Source organism: Papilio machaon, chromosome W, assembly GCF_912999745.1.
Source record: "Papilio machaon chromosome W, ilPapMach1.1, whole genome shotgun sequence".
In the NCBI taxonomy this organism is placed as follows: domain Eukaryota; kingdom Metazoa; phylum Arthropoda; class Insecta; order Lepidoptera; family Papilionidae; genus Papilio; species Papilio machaon.
In genome coordinates, this window is record NC_060015.1 from 5,080,558 (window position 1) to 5,098,045 (window position 17,488).

Sequence of the window (17,488 nt, forward strand, 5' to 3'; positions counted from 1 at the left end):
CGGAAACAATAACCAATAGGGTGCAGTCTTTAACTCTAATGTTTGAACACGGTCTGTGAATGGTCGGCGTTGTAACAATAGACTCAATAAAAATATTATTTTCTTTGTCGTCGTTCGAAACGAAAGCAGGGAGCATTACTTCGGAGTCCATTATAACATTTAAAAAATGTTCTGTTTTAAGATAAACAACGTAAATCATCGGAAGTAATTTTTTTTCTACCGATATTTTACGTAGTCATATATATTAAAATATATTTTAGAATTATAAGTAACAATCAATATTTATCATATTAGCAACATAATATTATATAATTTAGCTTGTGTTATCTTTCGTGGAAACATAACTATGATATCAAATTTAACCTGATTTAATAAATTTATTTGAGTTCATTTAAAGCTTATTATTTTTAGTGACATAACATGTGTCATTACGAATGAAACGACGAGCTTAAAACATTAAATAAACGCTATAAATAAACTTGAATACGTTTAATTTTGTTTGTATAGATTCGAGTATATCATAAAAAATCATACTAAGAGTCTATTTTCAGTGTGGTTGTGGTATTTCACTGATCGGCCGGCCCACTCGTTGTTGTTGTTGTCACTGAAACGCTAACAATTAATACCAAAACCATAAAATGCGCTCTCGCTGCAACTTTATTTTTTAAATCTATAATTTTACGACTTGATAATCGCCTGTGATTAGCGCATGCCTATCAAAAGGTGATATTATCAAAACGTCTTAACTCATTAATAAAATATATTTAATTAATGCTACTTTTATCAAGGGTATGTAGAACATACTAAAATATTGAAAAAATATATGATATGATACTAGACAAACCTTTTTTGATTCTCCGTTCCGCGTAAAAAGTCCCATTTAATTTGTTCTAACATTGCACTTATGTTGCAATTTAGATATCATGACAGTTAACCTTTATCTTAAAACATTTCTCCTTGGTATCAGATGCAACAAATTATAATTTATACGGGGGTGTGATCATTAGATAATATACGGATTGGGTTATGATGTTTTTGTTATAAAATAGACTACAAAAAATATTACAGGTGATCGAAGAAAAATATTTTGCTATTTGCAGTTTTTGACAGCCTATTCTGTTTAAATTACTATCTTTTGTTATTGCTGCGGCATTCTTTACTGTAGAAGCATTTACTACTTGCACCTGTTGAGGCTTCTTTTTACCACAGCGCAACCGATTCAAGGAATAAAATAAAATAGACGTGCCGGGTTGCCAATGTATGAATATTGCATACCAATTAAACATTGAATAGTAAATATAATTATATTTCACAGTGTTAAAAAATCAGTATAGTGAGATTTTACTATAACTATAAATGCAGGCGTTTATCAATTTTCAGTGAGTAAGCTATGATATTGACTCCTGGTTAAGTACTCGTAAAAAATATAATTATTTTTCAAATCATTTATCTCTACTTTAATATTAACATTTTAAAGAGGAAAAAAAGGTTGTTTTTGGTCAGATTTATTTCACAATAGTAGAATATAACATCAAATGTGAGTAACATAGATTCAGCGGCTTCAGCACATTTTCAAAATCTTTGATAATGTGCAAACTATAGCCATTATAGGTTTTTCATACATGTGCTGCGAAAAGTATAAATAAAAAAAAAGTTAAACAATATTTAAGAAAATGTCAATATCTATTATCTATAAAAAGTATAAACTGTAGTTGTTTGTCAACTTATTATGGTTCTGAATAAAATTAAAAGTATGCAAGTTTTAATAGATTTTTTATTTTACAGATTTTTATTTCGTTCAGGATCATTTTTAATCCGACTTCAAAAAGAAGGAGGTTATTAATTCGACTGTAATTTTTTTTACGTGTGTTACCGCGAAGTTACCCCTGGTGCTCCGATTTTGATAAAAATTATTTTAATCGAAAGGAAGTGCTTGCGGATGGCTCTTTTGTTTTTTTTTAATTACTAGAAGACTAGTAGATTTTGAATTTAGCTTCAAAATGCGTTGAGAAAATTAGGAACATTTTTGCTTTCAGCGCTTACGTAGGCTAAACTATAGGACCTACATAAAAATGATGTATGGAATAATTGTAGCTCTTTGAATGTGCTAAATAAAAGTCCGCGATAGCATATATCTATCTTTTATAGTTTTCTCACAATAACCATTTTTTCTCTAGAAACATCAATTAAATTAATGCCCTATTTTTGACGCTATTATTGGAGTTCAGTATTAACCCTTATGTAAATAAATGTGTTTATTATCAAGAAAATTTAATGTAGATTATATTTGCCCTTGAAACTATATAATTCTATGTAATATTTTAGGAAATATCGAAAGAATAAAATTACGCGCATAGGAAAAATACTACATCGCGTTACAATGAAAAGCACAATTTTACTTTCTTATAGATCCTTACGTTTTCTAAATAAAAGTCTTTGGTGGCATATATCTATCGTCTATGGATGTCTCACAATCACCATGTTATTGTGAAAAAACGCCGATTAAAATGAACACGAAAAACGGCGTCATAAGCTTACGGCGCTATTATATTATATTCGGTATGAATCCTTACCCAAATAAATATGTTTTAAGGCTAGTATTCAATGCAAATTACATTAGCCTTTCAAACCATATAATTCTGATCAATAGTTTGGAAGATATCAAATGATTAAAAACTACGCGCATCCAAAAAATGCTACTGCGGTGCGCGGCTGCACAGAAAGGCACGCTACTTACGAGTATTTATTAGTTCGTTACTTTTGACTTAGTATATTGATTTTGATAATTATTTCTTTGTTTAAAGGATTGGAAGTTATTTGCTGCGTTCTAAATTAGTTTTTGAATTGAAGTGCATACATATTATTATGCGGTTTTGTTGTCCTAACTGCTATCGTAAAATAATAAACAATTTTAAAATGAAGCAGCCGTAATGCCACTCAGGTGCGCAAAGCCTAAACAGTAAGAATAATAACAATAGTAACCATCTGTCCGGGGGATTATCGAATTCACAAAAAATGTTCCAACTAGTTTAGTTATAAAAAAATAAATACTTACGCTAAGAGATGTGCGCGCAAATTACAACATTAAATTGATATCCTGAGATATGAGTTTATGAATTTATTAAAGATAATTTTTAAGTATGAAAATAAAACAGAAATGTTTATTAAAAAATTAAATTTTAATCTTAATAATCTTTTAATCTCCCTAATTCATTCATTTATTCAAAAATGTTTTGGGACGGATGGATTGATATTTGATAAAAGGCATCTTAAGGAAACTCGATTAAATTCCGTCTAGATGTAGAATTTAGTAACAAGTTATTTTTTTCTCAATTCCTCATGAACAAAGTTTCGGACCAAACCTAGTAAAAGATGAATTTAAGCTAAAGATTTTAGGGCCTTACCATAAAAGAAATAATTAGAACTGATTGATTTTATAAACAATAACGTAGTTATAAGTTTCGCTAAAAATATGGTTCACCATTCTACTTTCGGTATTAGTGTTATTTATTAGTATTATTTATTGGACAATATTTTTGCATTTTCATAAAGCCTACGCGTTTAAATAGCCATGATATGCCAAAATCTATTTGAACGCTAGAGTCAAGGTATAAAAGGTTGACATATGTTTAAGCTTAACTATTACTGGATACTAAGTTTTTAATGGCCCTTAAGGTTTTAATTCAGATTTAAGTAAAAAGCTTATTCGTATTTCATACATTTTAGTATATAATAAGTATGGTTAATATCATACTGTGAATGATGGCTCACAATGATGCTCACAGTATGGCAAATCACAAAAGTCCAAAAAACAAGCAGGGGTCGTAAAACTTAAGAACGCATAACAAAGACAGCGGCAATAACAACACGCAGGTATGCAGAGCAGTACGCAACTGATTGTTGTTACTATTACCCAGTCGTTTGCGCAACTCATTGGCTATCTGTAAAAAGGGGGCGGAGTTTGTTTCGTTGCACGGTGCAAGGCATATTTTCTGTAAGTGGAACACCGGGAATTTCCGCGACTGTACATGACGGGATTCGAACCCAGGACATGCAAATTGCAAATCAAGTGCTTAACCCCTAAGTCACTGACGCTCTCCATATATAAAGTAATATTCCAATCGTTTCCATTGAATACAACTATCAGTAAGTGAAATTACTGAGCTCATGAATCTGGACCAAATTCACGCCCGTAACCAAGAGGGGTAGTCAAAGACCACGGACTTCCATTTGGCGTGGCTCTGACACACATCTCGCTTCTTCTACATTCATACATCATTCATCTTCAACAGATGTGACAGAGAACAAAGCACCAGAGAAGCATCTAGTGTCTGATGATGAAGTGTAGATCAAGGAGGAACCCACCGAGGTTGTGGAGATCAGCAGCGAAGAAGAGAAGCCAAAAGTAGAAGAGTTGCAGAAAGGTTAATATTGTTAAAATATTCCTTTTTGTCTCTGGCCTTGATAATAATTTGCAATGATCCTAAAAAATAAACAGACAGATAGAAATCTTTTTTTAAAAAAAACAAGTTACTAAAAACTTCTTTAATAATCTTGAAAGACTTGATCTTATCTTTGTGATATTTGTTAAGTCTGTCTACCCTACTAATATAAAGACAAAGTTCTATTATATAGAAATAATATGTTTTTTTTTCCAGAAATAGCACAACCATCTAAAAACCTTACTACGATAAGTAACGTATCAAATAAAGAAACACACACAATCATGAGAAAGTAAACGATTTAATAATAACAGTACCACAAACGAAACACACGAGAAAAATAAAACTGAATCGCAGTACAACAGTTGCAAATAAAGTTAATACAATTCAAATGAATAATCAAACTGTCAAAGAAAAACAACAAGAATCAAAAACAATTGACAACACTAATAAAAATATAGAAAAAATACAAAACACACCTCAAAATATAACAAAACAAAAAGTAACAAAAGATAGACAAAAGAAAAAATCAAAAAGGAAAGGAAAAAACAAAACCAAAGAAGGGAGCGATCATGATGAAATAACATTACAATTGTCAGATACGGAAAAAATGGATTTATTAGAAAACTTGGACAGAAAGAATTATGATAGTGTATCAAGTTCTAGCACAGAAGATTCCGAAAGCAGCTCAGATAGCAGCGGAGAAGAAAAAGAAAAGTCCATAGAGGAAAGAACACAAATCACAGAAGAAGTCCCGAAAAATAAAACACCTGAATCAGTATTGAAAAATGATGAACAAATTGATAAATATGATGAAGGAAAATCATCAACGATGAAAGGCCAAAATTCTCAAAGTGGTATTAAACCAACTACTGAAGAAATGAAACCGAATGAAGAAAAAACTGTGGAAGACGAGAGTATATTTGAAAACCAGAATGATAACATTCCTACTCATACTATATGTACAGAAAATACAAGTAATTGTACAGTAACTGAAGTCGTAAAGTCTTTAGGTGAGAAAAATAAACAAGACGATGACGATAAACTTGAAATAATTGAAAATACTATAAAAGAAGCTGGGGAAAATATAGAAAATGCTAAGATAAATACAGAAAAATCTGACGGAGAATTATCTGATCGTGAAAGTTCTGAAGTCGAAGCATCCGACGTAAGACCCGAAGTGGTTTGCATATCCGATGAAGAGGTAAAAAATAAAAAGTTCCATGAAAAGAAAAAGAACAAAAAGAAAGAAAAGAAATCGAAGAAAGATAAGAAAACGAAAAATCAGGATTTTCGTAATGGCGCCGATGAAAATTTCTATAGAGAATCCGAAACAAATAAAACAGTTAATTTAGTAAATGCAATTCCAGAGACAATCATTCTACAAGAAAGTTATGTGGATGATGATGTTTATGAAATTTTAGAACTTTCTGATGAGTCTTCTTGTAATGGAGAAGATGGTACTTCAGTATTATTCAAGGAACCAACGGCTGAAGAAATAGAAGCACTCTCAGCTAAAATAGGCGAAATAGAGAGAGAAAATGTTGTAACTGACGAAGAAATAAGGGAACACGAAAGAATACAAGCTGCTAAGGAAGTCGCAGAAGCAGAAGGAATATCTTGGAAAGATCGATACTTGAATAGCAAGAAAGATAAAAACGTATTAACAACAGCGAACATGCTAAACGCCATGCGAAAGAAGAATAAAGAACTTAAACGAAAATTAGAAGACTCTAAAAAGGAGATTGTGTAAGAAGTCGATGAAGTTCCAGAAGAGATGGAAACGGCAAAGAATTTAGAAGAAGGTTCTATCGAACAATATAATACTCTAGAAGCTTCTACAAAATACGTAGATCCGGTCAAAGAAAATGAAGATCTGCCAAATGATAGCAAAGTGACTAAGGAAATGAAGAAAGATGCGAAGCAATTGCTTAAAATGTATAAAAAGTTGCTCAAATACAACGACATGACGCGACAGAAAGATCCCAATAAAAAGAAAAAGAAAAAGCAAAAGAAGAGCAAGGAAGAAAAGACCAAAATGGAAGAAATTAAAACGTAAATGAGTTCTTGTGAATAATTAGTTTCAATAAATTTTATTCGAATCTTATGTTTCATACTTTATTTTCCTATTTTGTAAAAGAATTGATTAATACGTACGCCATAAATGTAGATACAAATAAAATAAATACAAGATATTATTATTTTAAAGACTCCGTGACAATAAAATAATAGACAAATCAGAATCCAAAGAGTACACAAAAGATATTTTGTTTTCGACGTATCTTTAGTTGGCAATAATACTCTGCTATAAATTAAAAATATCTAGTTATGTTGGACGCTCGCCCCTCAGCCTTAGATTAGGACTCTGCACCTAAAGGTGCAGCGTCATAGTTTTAAGAATTAGAGTATAAGTTTTACTAACATTAGTTTTAAGAAAGTAGATTATAACTTCCTCAATAACTTCCTAAACGATTAGAAGTAAGCAAACCTTTAATATTGTTCTCGCCTTCGCATTGGCAGGACGTATTCGTTAGTTAAGTCCTAATTAAATGTATTTTTTAATTAATAGTTTTAATTAATAAAGTTAGTTTTTAAAAACACACCAAGGGGACATAGAAACAAGACTGGCGCTGCGGACAGGATCCGCTCGTTAACAGTAGTGTTGTCTTTCGTATTTGGGTATCCAAATTTGCCTGAATTTACGCGAGTGCGACGCGATTAATACTGGAGCGTTTCCTAAATCAAATAAATTTGTCTTATCGAGTAAAACCTAGTGGTGCCTGACATGCCGGTCTTCGTTGGCAAACCGACTTTCGTCGAGGGAGCCATAAGAGTCTGGTGTGAGGACCAATATACAGTGACCTGGCTCAAGAAAGCGGTGGAAAACCCTAAACTGAACCAAGGAAAAACACTTACTGTAGTTAGGCAGGCTGATCTTCCGCGGCGGATCCGTTGTGGTATTTTCATACCCAATGGTGAAGCCAAATGGAAAAAGTCAATAGACATAGGACGCATGTTATACCGCCAGAACAGATGGGTATCCATCAAGGACTGGCTTCTTCTTGAAGCTGAACAGCAGCAGGAAGGTTGGTTCGTGAAGCTGACCATCCCAGAGAATCACATACCAACCTTTTTTTTTTTTTTTTTTTTTTTTTTTTTTTTTTTTTTTTTTTACGTCAGGAAATGCATTTACGCACCCCTACGCCGGGCTGTGCAATGGCGTAGGGAGTGTGGGACTCGCCGGCCGCAGAAGGCGACCGGAATACCCACTAAAACCTGACTGCCCTCCGACGCATTATGGCGGGGCCACGGGAACGCGTGAGCTTACTTCCGTGACCCCGCCTGCGTTGTCGCCCACGGGGGGGGGGCTCCTCTCACATATTTGTGGGGTGAAGGGCGGCGGCGAATTGCCGCCTCCTTCGCCCCACTCTACGGCGTCGGAGCGGGGGCGCCAGAGGGTCTCTCTCGCGCTCCCGCTCCTGTGCCTCCTTCTGCGAAATCACTTCTTCGCAGAAGGAGGCAACGGCGTACCAGGACCTCTCACTTCCTAACATGGCGCGTATAACGCCAGGAAGTGAGAGGTCCCCACCTATCGCCGCCACCAGGGTGCGGCGCTCTTCTGTCCAGGCGCAGCACACTTCCAGTGTGTGCTGCGCCGTATCCTCGTCGTCGCCGCACCCATGGCACGACGCCGTCTCCTCCCTTCCGATCCGACGCAGATACTGTCCGAAACAACCGTGTCCGGACAGCACCTGCGTGAGTCGGAAGGTGAGGGACCCGTGGCCCCTTCCGCACCACTCCGGGAGCTGTGGGCGGATGGCCTCTACTGTGCGGACGCCATATTCGACGTCCGCTAGGCCTTCCACCCAGAGCTCCATGGTCCTCCGCTTTCTCCTCTCCCGGGCGTGGGCGAGCTCCTCCGGGGCGAGAGATTCTCCCCGGGTTCTTCGCTCAACCCGCGCCCGGTATGCCTCAGCCAGCACTCCCGCTTCTATCTCCCATGGGGGAGTACCGGCCAGGACGCAGGCCGCCGCGTGGCCTACCGTGCGGTAGGCCCTGCAGGCACGTCCTGCAATGACGCGCTGCGGCCTGCGGAGGAGGGCCCTGTTCGACGCGTTTAGGGCCTCTGCCCATATCGGCGCGCCGTACAGGGCCATGCTGCGGACGACCATGGTGTACAGCTGCCTTGCTTGTACACCCGGACCCCTCAGGTTCGGAAGGAGCCTCGAGAGGGCTGCTGCCGCGCCTACGAGCCGGGGGGTTAGCGACCGGAAATGCTCCCCAAAACGCCACCCCCCGTCGAGGACAAGGCCCAGATACTTTATACTGGCCTTGACCCCGACCTCGTCCCCGTTGACCCGGAGTGTTGCCCCCGACGGCACCCTCCACCTTGGCCCTTTAAAACATAGGGCCTCAGTCTTGGAGAGCGCCACCCGGAGGCCCAGCGCTTCGATTCTCCGGGTCACCAGGGAGGCTCCGGCCTCAGCCCTCCGCCTCAATCTCCTCCAGGTGGTGTCCCGGACGGCGATCATCGTATCGTCTGCATAGCAGATAACCGCCATCCGGGGCAGCACCTCTCCGCGGATGGCCCAGTCAAAACCGATGTTCCATAGCAGGGGTCCTAGAACAGACCCCTGGGGAACACCGGAGGCCATCCGCCTTTCCTCCCTTCCTCGCCTTGTTATGTAGGACACTACCCGCCCCTGCAGGTAGTGTCCTACAACCCTCCGGAGATAGAGGGGCACTCCATGGAATCGGAGTGCCTCCTCTATCACTGCGAAGGGGAGGGAGCCGAAGGCGTTGGCAATATCCAGAGATATCGCCATAGCCCCCTGCCCCCTCTGGGCCGCGTCCTCCGTGAACCTCTTCAGGGCGGTCAGGGCGTCTAAGGTCGATCGCCCCGACCGGAACCCGAATTGGTTCTCGGAGATTTGCGGCCCGATCCTCTCCAGGTGCTGGATGATGCGGGAAGCCACTACTCTTTCAAGCAGCTTCCCGGCCTCATCCAGCATCACGAGTGGCCGGTGCCCGGAAGGAGAGTGTGCGGGTCGACCCTCCTTCCTTATGAGCACCAGCCGTCCCTCCTTCCACACCCCAGGGAAGCGCCCCGCTGCCAGACAATCACTGAACAGGCAGCGGAGGCGGGCCCCGAGGTGTTTGAGGGCGATGGGGAGCACCTTGCCGGGCACCCCATCCGGTCCCGGAGCCTTCCGGCCCCTGAGCCGGCCAACCGCCCTATCCATTTCCTCCTCTGTTACCAGAGGAGCGTCAAGGGCGGTGTCCTCCTCCTCCGCATCTGGCGGTGCCATGCGCGGTGGTTCGAATGGGGGGCTGTCAGGGAACAGCCCCTCAACCACCGCGCTGAGGACGGCCGGCTCCATATCCTCCGTGGGGGGCGCCCTCTTCAGTTTAGCTCGTACCATATGGTACGGGCGCCCCCACGGGTCCGCGTCAAGGGTCGCCAAGAACTCCGCATAAGCAGCGTCCTTGGCGGCCCCTATGGCGGCGGTGAGCACCTTCTTGGCTGCCCGCACTTCAGCCTGAAGGTGCTCCAGTTCGCCATCAACCCGATGCCGACGTCTTCGGCACCGGGTGAAGGCGCGCCGTGCGGCGTTACTGGCAGCGCGCAGGACCGCAAGGTCCTGCGTCCACCAGTATACGCCTTCCCTGGGCGCGAAGCGTCGCGCCCGGGGCATCCCAGCGTCGCAGATGGCCGTCAGGTCCCGGCGGAACCCGACGGCCCTTTCTTCGACCCCCAATCCTTGATGGGGGTCCGCCGACCATGCGCGGACCACGGCCTCCTCTTCCGCTAGGTCCGTGTCGAGGCGTGAGAGCTGCCACCTCGGAAAGCCTCCCACGCCTCTTCCGCCCACCGCCCGGGTTTGACGCCCGCAGGGCGCGTTGGAGACCCTGAACCGGATATACAAATGGTCGGACAGGGTCTCCACCTCCTCCAGGACACGCCAACACGTTATGCGTGCACCGATGGCAGGGGTGGCGAACGTTACGTCCACCACTGAGCCACCCCGCCCGCGCACGCACGTGTAGGCGGTGCCCTGGTTCTCCGGGGCTAGGCCGATTACTGTAGCCCAGTCCCGGAGAAGCGCCCCTTTTGCGTCGGTAATGGAGGACCCCCACTCCGCGCACTTAGCGTTGAGGTCCCCCATCACGATGACCTGGGCCGGCGATGCCCTCTGCACCACCGGTTCCAGGCCATCCAGGAACCTCTCGAACTGCGAGAGGTTCCTGTTTGGGGAGAAGTAGACTCCGATGAGAACTACTTCCCCCCAGTTTGCCGCCACGTAGCCGGCACCCCTCTCCCTGAGGGAGAGACGTTGTCGGCCCGCCGGCGGCGCCACTATGCCGACCAGACCCTCCGTGTCCCCAACCCAGTTGGAGTGGGGGGGGATCACGTAGGGTTCGGCCACGACCGCAACGGCAATTCTCCACTCCGCCAGAACCTGCATGAGCAGGTCCTGTGCGCGGGCGCAGTGGTTGGCGTTGGTCTGCAGGAATTCGCTATGCAGGTGTCCGGGCATTAAGACACCTGCATAGCTTCCTCGGCCGGCGGGCTAGGCTGCGGCGGGCTAGGACGCAGCCTGGGCATCTTTCCTTTCACGGTGGGGGGTACACATTTGTCGCCCCCCATCACGTGCGTGTGCGGGCGCCCTGTGGTGGCACACACTGTGCATTTACAGGGCGCCTCACAGGCGGCCGCTTTGTGCCCCGCTTCGCCGCAACGGAAGCAGAGTAGACCGTGCTCCGCTTCCGTTGGGCATAGGGCGCGCGTGTGGCCCAGCATCATGCATTTGAAGCATCTTAATGGCCGGGCCTGCACCGCGTTGATGGTGGCCATGGTCCAACCGATGGCCACCTTCCCTATTTTGACGGCTGCCTTAGCAGCCGTCGCGGGGCACTTTACAATTGTAGAGCCGCCACCCCAGAAGTTGGACCTGATAAGGCCCACTTTGACCGCGTTGGGGGAGCAGCCCCCAACCGTCGCCACCTTGGCCGCCACTTCCTCACGGGTCACCGTCTCATCCAGGCCGGTGACCCTGAGGTCTGCTAGTTTGCACGGGCGGGCGACGTCCGCCCAGTCTCCGATAACTTTAATTAGCTCGGAGGCTAGGCGGTCGGCGGTCTCTTCCGGGGTTTCCCCCCCCACTTCCATTAGTTTGGATCCGGTCATACTTGTCCGGATCCTAACCGTCTCCAGGCCAAAGTCACTGAGTTTGATGGAGGCCTTAGCCTTAGCTAAGACCTCCGCGTACTTAGCCTCAGTGACTTGGCCTTCCGCTGTTGTGATCGTAGCCCCCTTTTTAAGGGTGAGGCTGATGGCAGCCGTCTTGGGGGCTACGATCTTGACGGCTTTTGTGGGGGGGGGAGCTGCAGCTCGCCGCTGGGCCGCACTAACCTGTGGGGGAGCCCCGGCTGGGGCCGAGGTATTGCCCTTCCCCTTGGCTTTGCGGCCGACCACCTTCGACCATTGGACTCCACTCCCCGATGCCTGGGGAGCGTTGTCCTCCTGGCCCGCTACAGCTTTCTGTAGCTGGGCTCCCCCTGCCCGTCCTCTCGATTCCTGAGAGGGGGGAGGGGGAGGGGGAGGGCCAGTTGGTCGTTCTTTGGGGCCCGTTTTGGGCCCCCGTCTGGCCGGTCTGGCTTTAGCCTTAGGGGCTTGAGCCGGCTCCGGGTCTCCTCTCATGGCCCCAGCCGCCAGGCCAGATTGGGCTTCAGGCCGGGGCGGCGGCGGCTGCCGCTTATCCGCAGCCAGTGGGGGTCTTACCACTGGCTCTGGTGGGAGGCGCGACTCCAAGCCTTGAAGGCGGGCATTGACCATCCCGCCCACAGACTGTAGGAGTTCGCGCCTCATATCCTCGAGGGCATTTTTGAGAACCTCCTCTAGGCCTGGCTGGGCCTGGGGTGCCTCCCCCGAAGTCGCAGTCGCGTTGGTTCGCTTCTGCGCCTCGTACGCCTCCTTAAATGCGCTTAGTTCCGCGCGGACCAGCTCCAGCTCCCTCGCTAGTCGAGCGTTGTCCGCGCGAAGCTTGCGCATTTCCTCCCCAGCGCCTTTCGTCTCCCTACTTGGCAGCGTCCTCTTTTTGGTCGGGCTTGCCGGCCGATACGAAGACCGGTATGTGGGGTCGGAGTCGCCCGATTCGCTCTCCAACCCCTCCGCCAGGTGTTCCTTGGCCGCCTTCAGGAAGGAACTCTTTCCTGCGCTGCCTCTGATGCGGCCTCTGGCCGCCGTGGACATTTTAGAGGTCCCGGCGGTTTTACCAGCCTCCTCATCGGACGACTCCCTCATGGCCCTCTTCTTCCGCGCCCCTGCAGTAAGCTTCAGGGTCATTTTTGGCGCCGGCTCAGCCTTCTTGGCGCGGCTTCGCAGCCGCAGCGCAAGCGTCTCCTCCTCTTCACCGTTCTCACTTTTACCACTAGAGCAGGACGCGCTTATGGCGATCGCTCTGTCCTCTCCGTCTCTTTCTCCCTCGTTCTCCACTACTCTCTCTCCTTGTCTCTCCTCCTCTCCTTCTCTTTGTGTTTTGTTTTTAGAAGATTCCATTTTGATTCCCACGAGTACGGGACGAACTAGACTCCACCCCCGGGTGACGCCCATTCCGGATGGTGGGGCTACATACTGTAGAGGTCGCCAGTTGTCTACAGGTTTTAAGCGACTTCGCTGTCGGGTTTTATAGAGTTTTCCTTCTCGCGGGCCGGCCGATTAAGGCAAGCCCTCCGGTCCTAGTGGCCTCGTACCCCATAGCGATCACATACCAACCTTACTAGCCAGGGGTAGACGACTAGGATGTTGCCTTGGCAGCGTCTACGTGAAATTCCTGGGCAAAGGAGGCAGGTATTATGACACACCCCAGCACAACACTCAACAGTCCTCCGGAAGACCTGACCAAAAGCAATCCACGCCGAACACCTGCGTGGACGTATCAACAGCCACCACTGTGCAGACGTCAGGTACGAAGGAGAGCCCTGTTGAACCCACACCAGGACCATCAGGACTGCAGACAGGGTCGGCGCCGACAGCCGAGGAATCGGCTGACTCCCTGTCAGCCGCTTCTCTCTCTGACGGTGACGATGCGGGAGCACTGCTGGCGGGCCTTTATATCGATGAAGAGGAGGTCGAATTAAAGGCTCGCCAGAATGCCGTGCCCTTCGTCGAATAAAAACACCCCAACACACATTACACAAATAAACCTCCACCACAGCGAAGCTGCTACGACACAATTGCGTAAGCGGGTGGAGGTTCAACACAATTTCATAACCCTCATTCAAGAACCGTGGATTAGGGCCGGCAAAGTGCAAGGCCTATCCAACACAAAGGGTAAGCTATACTATTATACACAACACGAACAACCCAGAGCGTGCATTTTCACGTCTAATAACATTCGTGCCCACCTGTTAACAGACTACTGTTCCAGAGACAACTGGGCCATCAAAGTGACAGATGAACAAGGGAGGGAGTTCGTAATAACCTCAACCTACATGCCGGAGGCCGAGGACCCACCCCCTGCTGAGCTCGCCAGGTTAACTCACTATTGTGAGTCAGCGGGTCTGGAGATCCTGATTGGCGCCGATACAAATGCCCACCACCAGCTGTGGGGCATGGATAGAAGCAACGACAGAGGTAAGAACCTTGTTGAATTTCTCTTTACAACTAATTTAAACATAGTTAATTTCGGTTCCGAACCAACATTCGTAACCAGAAGATTTAGAACAATTATTGACCTTACTCTCGCAACAAGTGGCATATCCACTCATATCCGTAAATGGCATGTCTCCGATGAGGCCTCATGCTCGGACCACAGATGGATATGCTTTCAATTACACACAGATATAACAACTCAGGTCCAACCGAAGAGAAACCCCAAAAAAACCAACAAAAAACTTTTCACAAAATCGCTGGCAGCTAGGTTGAACAGAGTGGACTATATCCCACTGGCAACAAGCACACAGTAATTAGACCAACAAGCCAAAAATATAACTGATGCTATAATAAACAGTTACCAAGACGCATGCCCGGTTGCAATGGCATCGGAAAAAATAGGCCAGCAACCGTGGTGGTGCAAAGAGCTTGATAAGTACAGGAGGCAGGTAAGGAAAGCCCTAAACAGGGCTATGAACACCTCCGATGTAAATGACTGGGACGCTTACAAAAAAGCGAAAACAGCATACAAAAAGTGCATAAGGAAACGCCGCACAGAAGGCTGGCGCAACTTCTGCAGTAATGTGGACAACTGGGACCAAGCCAATCGCGTGCGGAAAGTACTTTCAAGTCAACGACTCGATGGGCCGATTTCACTAAGAAAATCGGACAACACTTACACATCATCACCTAATGAAATAATGCTCGAGTTGCTCAACATACACTTCCCGGGTAGTAAGATAAGCAACCCTAGCGACGTTGATGATAACACCACAACACCAAGCTCCCACGACTGGGAACTAGCCCATAAGATAATCTCAAGTCCCAGACTACAATGGGCGATTAACAGCTTTCACCCATATAAAGCGGCGGGACCTGATGGAGTCTTCCCAGCCCTTCTACAATGGGGTTTAGACGTGCTAAAACATAAACTCATTAATCTGATGAGAGGATGTTTAGCACACCGCTACATTCCCAAGATATGGAGAGAAGTCAAAGTTATCTTTATACCTAAACCAGGTAAAGGTGACTATACGGACGCCAAATCATTCAGACCAATTAGTCTGACTTCGTTTAATCTTAAAACAATGGAAAGACTAATTGAAAGACACGTGAGAGAGGTTGCGTTAAAGACCACACCTCTACACCCGCTACAACACGCATACACAGCTGGGAAATCAACAGACTCGGCTCTTCATCAAATCGTGAGCAAGATCGAAAATGCAATGGAAAACAAATCCATATGCATGGGATCCTTCATCGATATTGAGGGTGCCTTCGACAAGACCAATTTCAGGAGCATAGAAAGTGCCCTGGTGAAACATGGCGTCGATAAAACCACAACAGAATGGATTACACAAATGCTCAGCAAGAGATTAATCAAAACTAATGACTCACGCATCATATCGATAGCGAAAGGCTGTCCGCAAGGAGGGGTTCTCTCACCCCTACTGTGGAACCTAGTCATCAACGATTTGATAAGCAAACTTAACAACAACTTCTTCTACACACTAGGCTACGCCGACGATCTGGCGATCCTTATTTCAGGGAAAACAGCCGATACCGTATGTAACCTTACACAGACAGCCTTACGTATTGTGGAAAAGTGGTGTAAGGATTTCGAACTGTCTGTAAATCCGAACAAAACAGAGTTAGTTATGTTTACCAAAAAACGGACTCTGAGGGATTACACCCTACCCTCACTGTTTGGCAGTAAACTAAAACTCTCAACTGAAGTCAAATATCTAGGAGTAATCCTGGATGATAAACTTAACTGGAACAAACACCTCGATAATAAAATTAATAGAGCCAACATTACTTTTTGGCAGTGCAAAAAGATGATTGGCAAAAGGTGGGGATTAACACCTAAAATAATACTATGGATATACACATCAGTCATCCGACCGATGATCACATACGGTGCCGTTGTCTGGTGGACTAAAACCAAACAAATATCGGCATGCAAAAAACTACAAGGTTGTCAAAGATTAGCTTGTATGGCCTCAACAGGCAGCATGAGAACTACTCCCACAGCTGCCCTGGAGGCCCTACTAGATTTAACACCCCTACCCTTTTAACTACAGCAAATAGCTACACTAACGGCGCTTAGACTGCGTACGTTAAATCTGTGGAGGAAGTGTAATACCCCGCATACGTCAGTTTTGGATACGCTCATAGCAGAAGTACCAATTACCGACGCAAAACAGGACTTAATTCCGAAGCAGTTCATCTTCGACAAGAAATATAAAATACAATTGCAAGAGCACGGTCCCACAAATCAAGGGAACCAGAAAGAGCTTAAGATCTACACAGATGGATCCAAAACTGATCAAGGAACAGGTGTAGGTGTTTTCTCAGAGGACCTTAACATCAAAATATATAAACCGTTAGGCACACATAACTCAATTTTCCAAGCTGAATGCATGGGAATAATTGAGGCAACACAGGCCGTAGCTGTTAGGAAAGCTGCAGGCGAGAGTATACGCATACTAACCGACAGCAAGGCAGTACTACAGGCACTAAACAACATCACAGTTAATTCGGGCCTCATTTATGAATGTCACCTCAAACTTAATGCAGTAGGGACATCTAATAACATTATCCTCCAATGGATTAAAGGACACAGTGGTTCGAGGGGGAATGATGCAGCAGACGAATTAGCCCGCCGAGGGTCAGATAGCAGAGCTATCGGCCCAGAGCCCATCGTTCCCCTACCAGCAAGCTATCTAAGATCACAGGTCGCAACAAGGAGTCACGCACAACACTGCACCTCCTGGGACAAAATCGATACATGCAGGCAGTCAAAAGAAGCCCTACCAAGGATTAACAGGAGGGTAACTAGGAGGTTGCTTCAATTAAACAAGGCACAACTACGGACAGTTGTGGCTGCCATCACTGGACATGGCAATTTTAATAAACATTTGTTTAATACAGGTATTACGGACAGCCCCCTATGCAGAGCGTGCATGGGTGACGAAGAAACAGCATCCCACGTGATACTGCACTGCCCAGCAGTGCAAGAGTACAGGGTAAAGCATCTCGGATCGCCGAGAACACTCCCAGAGATCACCGACAACATAAAAGGGTTGCTGGGATTCTTTGGAGAGTTGGGTTGGCTGGAGTGAATCCAGGTCCTGCTCACACGCAAAATACGCGCTAGCCGTGGAGTTGCGGAAAACGAGCCCTTACAACTAACTAACTAACTAACTAACCTAGTGGTGTCAACATGGGATTAGCAGTCGGTTGGTGAGTACAACTTTTAGCCTTCCTTATCATCCTATTCCATGTATATTTTTGAAGTTAAAATCCTTCGTTAGAAATTTAAGTCTATTAAATTGTGCTATTTGAGATAAGACTTTTCTCGGTAGCGCGTTATTTTGTTTTTAGCCAT

At 45.5% G+C, this 17,488-nt stretch overlaps 1 protein-coding gene across 1 annotated transcript; it reads left to right on the forward strand.

The window, feature by feature from the left end:
• The first annotated feature begins 13,904 nt into the window (after positions 1-13,904).
• LOC123722971 lies at positions 13,905-17,222 on the forward strand. Its single transcript, XM_045685519.1, has 2 exons — positions 13,905-14,079; positions 17,032-17,222. Exons 1-2 carry the CDS (start codon positions 13,938-13,940, stop codon positions 17,220-17,222), a joined length of 333 nt encoding a protein of 110 aa, XP_045541475.1. The 5' UTR covers positions 13,905-13,937.
• The last annotated feature ends 266 nt before the right edge of the window (positions 17,223-17,488 follow it).

Bases quoted from the DNA above. Each gene is read 5' to 3' on its own strand.
- LOC123722971 (XM_045685519.1), top strand. From the start codon at position 13,938: ATGCCGGAGGCCGAGGACCCACCCCCTGCTGAGCTCGCCAGGTTAACT. The intron at 14,080-17,031 runs GTAAGAACCTTG...TGTTTAATACAG, and splicing joins GGATAGAAGCAACGACAGAG to GTATTACGGACAGCCCCCTA.